Source organism: Humulus lupulus, chromosome 1 (genome assembly GCF_963169125.1).
Source record: "Humulus lupulus chromosome 1, drHumLupu1.1, whole genome shotgun sequence".
NCBI lineage: Eukaryota > Viridiplantae > Streptophyta > Magnoliopsida > Rosales > Cannabaceae > Humulus > Humulus lupulus.
In genome coordinates, this window is record NC_084793.1 from 23,849,448 (window position 1) to 23,862,228 (window position 12,781).

Below are 12,781 nucleotides of genomic sequence, written 5' to 3' on the forward strand. Positions count from 1 at the left end.
TTGTCACTCTCAAATTCAAAAATAATAACAAACATAAACTTAAACAAAAATAAATAAATTATTTAATTAAAATAGGATATTTATTTGAAATTTATATGACATTAATATAAATTTAATAAAAATAATTAATAAATTCTATAAATAAAACTAAGTAAACGTGCATATTACACGTTGCTTGTATCTAGTATGTAATTTAGGTGTGTCGTGATCATTACTTTATTTAATGTGTTCTATTCAAGATTAATCACGTAGCTAAAAGAACCAGAGAAGATTTAATAAAAAGTATACATTTATATTAATATAATTTTTTTAGTTCCTTCATTGTTTGTATTAGGGATAATCGTTAGTACTTCTCAAATAACAAAATAATATATGACGATCATTAATAGTGTTGAAGATTCTAGTAATAAGTAATTAGTTATTCATAGACGAGTTTAAACCATATATATAAGGCAGTAATCTTTTAAATTTATGAATAATATGAATTGTTAATGCCATACATGTTGCTCTATTTGCGACAATTATTATCTTAAATAATTACGCACAATATAACTGATAGCCACCGGTATCTATTATTATTTATTTATTTTCAGTAATTAATATTTCATTAAAAATAATAATAAGAGTGTAATACATCAAGAGAACAAAAGAAAAGAACAATCATTTAGGTATACAAGTTTTTCATTCACACTAACAGTATGAACAGCTAATAGATATGTAAAACAAATATAGATTAAGGATACCTAGAAAAATTGAAGAACAAACTTATAACATTTTTTACTGAAGAACCTAATAACTCAGTTAAATACAAAAAACTCTTAGAGAATGTAGGAATTAAATAAACCTGTCATATTCGACATGAATTGAAGTTAATTTAAAGTCAAACTTAAAAACCATCTTGCTTGGATAACCAAAAAACAACCCACAAAAACAACAAAATAAATTTTTTGTGAGTAATAAACTTTTAAGAAGGAAATAACAATAATATAAACATGTTGTTTTATATAAAAAAAAAAACATACTAGTTTGAAAAAATGAAGACCTCATGCTAAAATAATAATAAAAATTAAAAATTTATTTGTGAAATTCAATCCTCCAACCGATCTTCTATTATTTCCAAATTTCTAATAACTCACATAAACAGTAACATAACACAACATAACAAAAACATTGAAAAACTGATTTTGGAGTTTCTCTCAGAGAATTCTCTCTCTGGAGCCATGGCAAGGAGAACTAAAGCTCAGCGACAAATCAAGAAATCGGGCAACAAGAAGAAGACCGGTCCGACTTCGTCGGATCCTGTGAAGAAGGTTAAAACGATTGATGAAATATTAGGGGTTCAGGCCGTTGTTTTTTCAGATGATGATGAGGAAATCGATAGCGGTGAGAAGGCGGCTCCTGGTTCACCTTCTACTCCGAACACGGCTAGGGCGACAAATCGCATGGCAGAGGTGACTGCAGATATTTCAGCTTATGAACGCCAAACGCAAATCTGTGAGCAAAACATAAAATCAGGTAAAGAAGTGATCTCTCCTCCCATACTCAATTCTTCTACTGTTAGAAATCTGAATGAAAAATTTGGGGAAGTATCTAATGGAAGAGCAGGGGGGGATCCTATCAAGATAGAGTTGGAAGATATTGAAGAAGAGATAGCATTTTGGAACTCTGCTATGGTTTGTTACGTATTGGGTGCCAATCCTCCACTAGGGGTCTTTGAGGGCTTTGTAAAGAGAATGTGGAAGGAACAGGTCGATAGGGTGGGGCTGATCAATCATGGCATTTTCATTGTTCGTTTTCACACAGTGGAGCAACGAGATGAGGTAATTTCAGGAGGATTCATGTTCTTTGATAAGAAGCCTATAATCATGAAACCGTGGGTTGCATCAGTAGATTTTAAAAAAGAGAATGTAGAGAAGGCACCAATTTGGATACAGCTGAAAGGTTTGGATCTAAAGTATTGGGGGGAGAAAGCTCTGTTCAAGATAATTAGCCAAATTGGAAATCCAGTGATGGTGGACCAGATTACCTTGAGGAAAGAACGCTTGAATTATCCGAGAATCTTGGTGGAGGTACACTTGAAACAGGATTTTCCTGAGCTCATTTACTTCATAAATGAAAGAGATGAGGAGATATCTGTATTTGTTGAATATGAATGGAAACCGACTCTATGTAGGAATTGCCAAGGTTTGGGGCATGAGACAGGCATATGCAGGAAACAGCCAACTCAGAAGCAAGCTTGGGTTGTTAAACAGAACCCAGAGAAAGATCCAAAGGAGAATCCAAAGAAGGTACAGGACGAAGAAGGATTTCAAGCAGTTCAAAAAGGGTGCAGAGTTCGGATTCAAGAGGAAAACCCTATTATTATTGGGAACAACTTCCAGCTCTTGGGAAAACAGGGGAATGCGGATGGAATTACAGATAAGAATGCGGATAGAAATAAAGATAAGAGTGGAGGTGGGGGAGAGCCACCTCTCTTTAATGGATAGAATTATGGCATGGAATGTCCGAGGGCTCAACAATCCAAACAAGAAAAATGAGATTAGATATCTAATCTCAACAAAGAAGATAGGATTGGTTGGGCTCTTGGAAACAAGGGTGAAAACCCAGAAGCTTGGCGAAGTTTATACAAGAATGTTTGCAGGATGGTGTTTTTCTTCGAATAATGCGTGGCACAAGGGTGGTCGAATAATAATTAGCTGGAATCCAGCTATGTTTCAGGTGGATATTAGACAGTGTTCAAGTCAGATGATGCATTTGGAGGTTAAGACCGGGAACAGAAACGAAGGTTTTTTGATTACATTTGTTTATGCCTTCAATGATGCAAATGGGAGGATGTTACTGTGGAGGGATCTCAAAGACCTTTCAAACAGTATAAGAAAACCATGGGTGGTTCTAGGAGATTTTAATGATATACTTAACTCAGAGGAAAGAGTAGGGAACAGATCACAGGGAGCTGGGACTGCAGATTTCAAGGAGTGCATTGAAGATTGTAAGCTTGAAGATGTCAAATACTTGGGATGTTTTTTCACATGGAACAATAAGCAAGATAAAAACAGCAGAGTATATTCTAAGCTAGACCGAGTAATGGCCAATCAAGAGTGGTTCACCAAATATGAATTGGCAGAAGTCATATTCTTACCTGAAGGAAATCTGGATCACTCCCCAGCTGTCCTGACAGTTTACCCAGAAGTTAGAGGAGGGAAACGACCATTCAAGTATTTCCGAATGTGGCAACAAGCTCCAGAGTTCAAACAAAAAGTACAGGAGAGTTGGAGTCAGCCCTGTCATGGAACGGCTATGTTCAGATTGGTACAGAAACTAAAAAGACTTAAATTGGTTCTCAGGGGTATAAATAAGAAGGACTTTGGGGATATTTCAGTTGCGGATTCATTAGCCTCCCAAGATTTACTCAGGAAGCAACAGAGTTTACAGGAGGATCCTTTTAATGTTCAACTGATAAGACAAGAAGAAGAGGCAAGGCAGATGTATTCACAAATTCATCACAACTATATCTCTTTTCTGCACCAGAAATCAAGAATGGAATGGATTAACAAAGGAGATGAAAACACACAGCTGTTTCATGCAAGCATAAGAGCAAGGAGAGTCAGAAATAGAGTGTATACAATACAAAACATGGCTGGGAATTGGGTAGATAACCCTGAGGAGGTAACATCAGTTTTTTTACAATATTTTCAGCAACTATTGGGATCTTGCATGGCAGACAGACGGAAAGTGAGATCTAATATAATTGAAGCTGGGAGTGTGATAACAGAGGAAGATAGGAAATTTCTGGAGTCTGAATATACAAATGAAGCAGTCAAAAAAGCCATATTTGATATACCAAGTATAAAAGCTCCTGGACCCGACGGTTACCCAAGCTGTTTCTTTCAAGATAATTGGGAGATAGTAGGGGAGGATGTGAGTGCAGCTGTACTGAACTTCCTTCATTCTGGGCAGTTGCTAAAAGAGGTGAACACTACTAGCTTAACCTTGATCCCGAAAACAAAGTGTCCCACTGGAGTTGCAGATTTTAGACCTATTGCATGTTGCAATGTGGTCTATAAAGTTGCTGCAAAATTGATTTGTTCAAGGCTACGAACTATTCTACCTGGTTTGATAGCTGAGAATCATGGAGGATTTATCAAAGGGAGATTCATAGCTTACAATATTATGATTTGTCAGGATTTAGTTAAGCATTATGGGAGAAAAAACTCAAGGCCTAGTTGCATGATAAAACTAGATCTTAGGAAGGCATATGATACGGTGGAGTGGGATTTTATAGAAGAGATGTTAAATGCACTAAGTTTCCCGGAACGTTGGGTTAAGCTTATCATGACTTGTATCCGCTCACCTAGATTTTCCATATTGTTAAATGGATCTCTACAGGGATATTTTCCAGCAAGCAGAGGTCTAAGACAGGGAGACCCCTTGTCTCCTCTGCTTTTTGTTTTAGGCATGGAGTATCTCACACGTGTCTTGAGGAAAGTGGGTAACAAAGCAGCGTTTCAGTTTCATGAAAGATGCTCTCAGCTCGGGCTAAATCACTTATGTTTCGCTGACGATGTACTGTTATTCTGCCATGGCAATTTCAAATCAGTATACATGTTACTACAAGGCCTCAAATTGTTCTCTCAGACATCCGGGTTACAACCAAATGGAACTAAATCGGCTTTCTACTGCTGCGGAATGAGCTCAACGGAAATACAAAGAATAAGGGATATATCTGGTTTTGAGGTAAGTAAGCTACCTTTTAGATATCTTGGCATTCCAATCAATTCAAAGAAACTATCAGCTGAAGAGTGTGAAGTGTTAGTAGAGAAAATGACTATTCAAATTCGAACTTGGAGCACTAGGAACCTCTCTTATGCAGGAAGAGTAACTTTGATTAATGCTGTATTACTTTCAATCCATACATACTGGTCCCAAATTATGATTCTGCCCAAAAGAGTTTTACAGAAGATCAATAGCATCTGCCGTGCATTTTTATGGAAAGCATCTTCTCAGTACTTGGGGCCGGGTTTGGTGGGTTGGGAAGCCCTCTGCAAATCCAAAAAAGAAGGTGGTTTAGGACTGAGAAATATCATAGAATGGAATAAGGCAGCCTTAGGAAAATACATTTGGGCAGTGGCAACAAAACAAGATAACCTCTGGATCAAGTGGGTTCACCATGTATATTTGGGCTCAGAGGATTGGTGGAGCTATAAGGCCCCATCAACCAGCAGCTGGTACTGGAAGCAAATTGTCATGATTAAGAATAACTTCAAGCAGATTGTGGATACCCAGAAATTTGAGGCTGAAACTTATATGATAAAACAGGGATATCGCCTACTAATGCCAGTTCAGCAGGAAGTTGCTTGGCATTATCTGGTGTGGGAGAGATTAGTCATTCCAAAACACAGGTTTATATTTTGGCTAATCATGCTGGGAAGACTACCAATTAGAGAAAGGTTACAGAAATTCCAAATATGTCAAGAGGTGGAGTGTGTAGTTTGTCTTGCTGATGTAGAGAGCATGAATCACTTATTTTTTGAGTGTATATTCAGCAGCAGAGTTGTACAGGCAATGAAGATTTGGCTTAATTGGAGGACACCAGCTTTGTTGATACATGGGCTGATGAGTAACTTACGGCATAGCAGACACAGTAGATTCAAAAAAAGTGTATTCATAGTCACATTGGCTGCAATGAGTTATCATATATGGCTAAATAGGAATGAAGTATTATGGCAACATAGCTGCAAACAGGTGAACAAAATTGTACAAAACATCAAATATGAGGTTAAATACAGGATCAAAGGAACTATATACAAAAGTCTAACATCTAGAAGAGACAAGATTTGGTTTGATCAACTGTAATTAGAATATTATATCAGACCTCTTGGGGTGCTGTAGGATGTAAATATGTTTGGTTTAATACACAATTATCTGATTTACCAAAAAAAAAAAAAAACATTGAAAAACACAAAAGATGAATTTCACTATCAATAATATAAAATAACTAGATAAAAAAAAAGGTGGGATAAAATTATGGAATTGGAAACATATACTTTTAAAACATACAAATAAATCAAAACCAAATCATATATATTTGAGATGAAAAAGGCCACAACAAAGCACTGTAAGATTAAAAACAAAACACTGTATTGATATCTATTATTAACAATACATTATGAAACCGTTAATATTATACATAATCATACAACTAAATCTATTATTAGCTCTTATATACTTGTTTTTTACAAAAGATATATACTATTGATATCTTCAAATTTCATGAGAAATTCTTCACTATATGATACATTTTTGTTATCCAAACAAAAGAAAAAGAAGAATGATCAATGAATATATATACAAACTCAAAAAAAAAAAAAAAGTGTACACAGATATAAATATATGATATACCTTATGAGACCCTAACCCTAGATATTATAGTGCTATAGCCGCCAGCCATATTTTAATGATGCTTCAGATAACTCCTTAAGATCAATATCCGCTCCAAAAGAAAAACCAGAAGAAAAGCTAGATCTGATAAAAAAGATATTAAAACATTATATTAGATATATATCCATTGCAGTGTTTTTTGAAGATAAATTATTAATTGATGAAATCTCTTGTAGATCTAAAAGAATTTTAAACCATAGCAGATGATGAAACTATATATACATCCAGTGCAATATCCACCAACCCCTCTTTTCTTGAATCATACAGGCCATGGAGATTATATGATCTGGGTGAGATGAATATAAAAATATATATATGACTTTTTAAAATAAATGGTGAGATCTAGAACATACCCCAGAATTCTTCATCATAAAACTCTATTTTTATAAGATCTATGTTGTTTGGAAATGAAAACCCAGAAACAGTAGATCTGATAAAGATATTGTAAACATTTGATGATGAACTAATTGTATAGATAATCTAATAAAAAAAAACAAAATTCTCATATATTGATTCATGATTACGAAACACATGATGACACGACTAATAATACCCCAAACCACTACTTTATTCTTATAACTATAAACCCGGCCCCAATCTCTTCTTAAAAATTACTAATAAGAACAACAAAACACAGACCATAACAATGGATAAATGACACTACTAAACAATACAAAACAACATGAAATAACGATCACACTAGATCTATAGCTAGATCACGATGAGCTAGGCAGGTTCTGTGTGGGTGGTTGGCACTTGAAGACTTTTGATCAACACATCTCAAGAGAGATGATTATCAATCAGAAAAAGCCATGGCCATATCCAACATTGTTGGACACATGATGAGTTCCCTGCGAATTAGGCTGCTGCAAAAGCAATTGGGAAGATGGTGGCAGAGACTGAGGTAGCATAGGCAACTGCATAGTAGGTCGCTGATGATTGACATGGTTGACAGTAACACCAGCAGAGGTATTGTTATTAGCCAATTGCATAGGAGACATATTGATATGGTTGACAATGCCAGAAGCAGAAGTAGTGTTTGGCTGCTGCATATGATGAGGCATAGGAGACATATTGAAATGGTTGTTGACACTGCCAGGCGCAGGAGAAGTGTTTGGCTGCTGCATATGATGAGGCATAGGAGACATATTGAAATGGTTGTTGACACTGCTAGGCACAGGAGAAGTGTTTGGTGGCTGCATCATTTGAGGCATAGCAGACATATTGATGTAGTTGGTATTAGCAGGTGCACTACTCTGCATATTTGGCACAGAAGAGAAACTCATATGAGGCTGCAGATTAACATGGTTGACATGGTTGAGAGTACCATTAGAAGCACTAACTTGCATATAAGGAGGCAAATTGACATGGTTGACAGAACCACCAGAAGCTAAAGCTTGCATTTGAGACTGCAAATTGACATGATTATTATTGACGATACCACCAGAATTCATAGCCTGCATTTGAGGCATATGAGGCATATTGACATGGTTGGCATTGCCACCGCCAGATGTTATAGACTGCAGATGAGGTGTATCAGTACTAGTACTACCAGTACTAGCAGCAGCAGAAGAAGAAGAAGAATTAGCCACACCACCATCAAAACCAACATCATTATCATTATAGTTATTTTCATTGTTGTTATTATAATAATGATAGTTACTATTAGGCTGCAACCCTCCTTGGTTGGGAAAAGAAGAAGCAGAACTAGGCAGCTGAGGCAGTCCTCCTCCTGACCCATTACCACCAGCACCACCTACAGTAGTCATAACACCATAAAAAGATGGTGCATTTATATTCATATTATTAAAGTTAGGTGGTAGGAGAGAGTCTGTGTTAGTAGTAGTCTGAATCAAGATCTGATCAGCCGTTTGAGAGGTATCCCTTCTCAACATCTCCATCGCTGACTTGAGATGCTCCAAATGCGCCAGATCATTCAAAGTCTCAACTGGAGCCTCCCACCAGTGGAGGGACACTCTAGCCTTACGAGCCTTATTTAGCTCATTGCTACGCTTCCTCTCCACGTCCAACTGATCCACAACATGGGTCAGTTGTTGGTTTAGCTCCCGAACATTCGCGCTTCGATGAGCCTCGATCAGCTGCAACGTCCCAGAGTTCACTTGGGGCGGTGTGATACGGTAATTCTGAGGGTTCAAATACCGGTCTATAATATACTGAACGCTCGAATGTCCGAACGAGAAAACCTTCTTTCCCGGTGAGAAAACTATTATGGCCAACTCTACACCACAGAGGGTGCAAAGCTCACTAGCTTTCTTGAAAAGCCCAGCGCGCCGCTTGGAGAAGGTGACTTGGAGATTGCTCTCGTTTGCCATCTTCATCATCGCCACCTTCTGCCTTCCCCTGCTGACCCTCCTATTTGGATTATTGTTGCTGTTGTCGTCGTCGTCGTTGTTGTTCTCGTTGTTGGTGATGTTGAGGTTGTTCATCATCTCCATGGCCATGGCTAAAACCAGCGGACAATAATGACAAAGAGGAATAATATATATATATATATATATAATTATAAGATATATTTTAGAGAGGCTTGTAGTTGTGGATATATGGGTGTGGTATAAGGTGGTCTTTATATATAGGAAGGGTTCGGCATTTTGTTTAACTATTTTGATTTATTTATTAATTATGTTTATTATTTTGATAAATATGAATTTATTTTGTGTTGTTATTACCAACTAGGTTTGGAATTTACAGATTTTCTTTAGTTTTCTTTCCTTTTTGTAATGGATTTTAATTTCAATTTTTAACATATATACGAAAGAATTTTTTTAGCCAAAATTAATTACTCCTGTCTGTATTTTAAGGTACAGCATTTTTCCAGTTCATTGTAGGACAGTATCTGTACAAGTGTATTTATTGTATTAGAAAATTCTCTTCTGCAACTTGCATATATATATATATATATATATGAAATATATCAGATAAAATAGTTTTTTTTGTTGAAATGATTATTACATTTTTAGGTCTGTAATGATTGAAATAAATTTTGCGTTATAATACATCATATAATTATATGTATGTATAATCACTTATTTAGAAGTTAAAAATCTACATTCTCTAGTCATTTATTTATAACATAAAAATATATATATATATATATAGATATAACAACACAAATTCTGACAATATTTATAATTTCATTCTAATTAATTAAATTAATGTAACAACACATTCATATAGAGTACTTTGTTTTTATTTGATAATAAGTCATGTTCTCGATGGGAAGTAAAAAAATAAACTAATATAACTTTATTTTCTCTAAATTAAAACTACAGTATATCGTATATCATTTACTGAAACAAACGTATATTTGTAAAAATGTCTCACCGGCCAGGGAACAAATTAAATTAAGTTAATTTGGTTTTTAAAGAATGTGCACAAATATTACTCTCACATAATATTTACTAGTGTTTTCGTAAATACCATACTAAATTACAACTGGTTTTTCTACAATTTATATTATTAAATTTGTTTCAGTTCCAATAATATTAAGTATTTCTTTTTGTAAACATATATATTGTAATGCTAATAGGAAACATATCATCATAGTACTACATCACCATTGATAAACTAATAAAGTGTACATCTTATTAAAAAAAAACAATCTTGAAAGGATATACATCTTATTAAATTGGTATACTATAAATATACATTTATATATATGTGCTATATATGATATGACTTTTTGTAAGGGAAAAATAATTTATCGGGCAACTAAAAAAATGTACGTTTATTTACAATGTTACATGTTCAAATTTATATGTGACTTAACATTTAAGTTCCTAGTGGTGTTATCGTTTTCTTATCAGATCTTTTTATTAGTTCGATAATGATTAGTTGATATATATATATGTGGTAAGAACTAACTATGAAAAGTTGAAGAAATTCAGAAGAAGAAATCGGTAGACACTACCCCCCAAAAAAAAATCTTTTAATCAAAATATAACTAATTAAGAATATTGTTGTGACTAAAATTATCATTATATATAAGATATGATTAAAATGTGTATGGGTAAAAAAAAAATTGTCATTGTGAATACAATTTGATGTAATTAATAAATAGATTAGATTTTTTTTTGGTTAAAATTTGATTAGAATATTGCTGTGTGACACAACATAAAACTATCCAAAACAGAAAAAACATAATAAAATTAATCCTTGAAATAGGTTTTTTTTTTTTTTTTGAGATAATCTTGAAATAGATTTTAAGTATCCGTTTCATAAAAAGGAAAAAAAAATATTCCAATTATGATTCATGGAATATTTTTTAAATATGGTAAACCATATATAATTTGAATACATAATTATTTAAAGAATATATTTATAAATAATGAATTTAAAAGTTATATATTATATACATGTGTTACATATCCCAAAATATATAATATTAGAGATGACATATTATATATAGACTCTTTCTAGTAGAATTTTTTTTCCCAGGGAATATATGACTCGATCCCTTGGTGTTAGTCTCAAAACACACATTTAAATGCATTTTTAATTGTAACAATATATCATAGTTTAAAAGACCAACTATAAGCATTTTTCAGCGATATATTAAATGATTTACTATATATATGTACATGTGTCACACACGTACATATATATATATATGTATATATATATATGTACTTAAAAAATAGATATACTGTATATATATGTGCTATATATGATATGACTTTTTTTTTTTTAAGGGAATTTGTTTTTACCAGGCAACTAATATTATATATGCACGTATACATTGTACATGTAGTCCAAATCAAGTTATATATATGACGAATAAAAAAGTTTTACATTTTAAGTTCCTATAGATGTTATCATCCTTTTAGTTTGATAATGATTAATGCTAAGAAAAATTGTTTGAAACTTTACGTATTAATTACTACGAACTAATTAACTACGTAGAATAATTGGAGAAATTCATCAAAAGAAGAAAATAGGTACACACTACCAAATTTTTTTTCTTGAATCACTATATAATTTGACACTAATTAAGAAGATTGTTTTTGTGACTAAAACTATATCAGAACCATATTGTAAATAATATTTGATTTGACTAATAGATTTTTTTTGTTGAAATGTAATAATATTGAACTTTGTGAGAATTATCCCGTGTTTGACTAACACAAAATAAAAATACGTATTAAAATGAATTTTAGGGTTTATATATTTTTGGACCCTGTGTTTTTTCTCATTATCTGTTTGGACTTTGTGTTTTGACAAATAATTTTTTGGACCCTATATTTTGTAAAATAGTTAAAATAGAACTCTAAACTCAATTTTGATAAAGAAAAAATGGAATATAACAACACAGCTTTTAAGCATAATGATTTTATTTTTGTTCTGAATTGTTAGTTTGGTAAATTATTTGTGATTTTAGTTGAGAAAACATTGACCAAAATCGGATTTAGGGTTCTATTTTAACCATTTTACAAAACATAGGGTCTAAAAAGTGTCAAAATACAGAGTTCAAACATATAATGAGAAAAAACACAATATTCAAAAATGTATAAACCTATTTTTAAAAGAGTTTAAAGTATGTACTTTTTATAATATATATATATATATATATAACTACGATTTAACACTAAAAATAAATTATGATACAATGAAGAAACTAGCAGATTGGGGTCGCCATGACTCCCTAATTTTTTTTCTATATCTCTGTACTATATACTTTCGAAAAAAAAAATTATAAATATATGTAAATGTATATTCGCCCACCCCCCACCCCCATAAAATTCAAGAAAAAGATTATACATATATATATATATATTTTGTATATATAAATATTTTGAAGGTGTGTTAAAAAGCAAATCTTCTTATTTATTAATATATGATAAGGATGTTTGGGTCAATTTAGTAAAATAATATTATATTTGGTAATAATCAAGAGAAAAGAGAATGGTGTGTTAGTAATTACACCCTATAATATATAACATATAACCAATGATGCTATTTGTCCCAAAAAGAAATTATTAAATATTGGTGTTGGATCTACTTCTTTCATCAACAAAAAAAATGGAGTTTTTTTCAAGGGAGAAAACATGGTGTTGGATCTACTTTTAAATAAATTATGCCTTATTTACACGTGTGATTACTACATTTTTATACTTATCCGCAATACAAATTAAAAAAAAAACATATTATCATATTTGTGACAAGTATTTATCAAATAATGGTATTATATCTAAAATATTCACATAATTCAATTTTATTGTAAAATATTATTACGATATTATGTTAGAAAAGTAATGTAGTAATGAATAGCTCGTCCAAAAAGTTATATAAATACGAAATTAATAATTATAATCAAAGTTTATATAAC

At 32.7% G+C, this 12,781-nt stretch overlaps 1 protein-coding gene across 1 annotated transcript; it reads right to left on the reverse strand.

Moving 5' to 3' along the window:
* Positions 1-7,238: 7,238 nt before the first annotated feature.
* LOC133799739 (uncharacterized) lies at positions 7,239-8,900 on the reverse strand. Its single transcript, XM_062237767.1, has one exon. The coding sequence runs from the start codon at positions 8,898-8,900 to the stop codon at positions 7,239-7,241; it is 1,662 nt and encodes a 553-aa protein (XP_062093751.1).
* Positions 8,901-12,781: the final 3,881 nt, after the last annotated feature.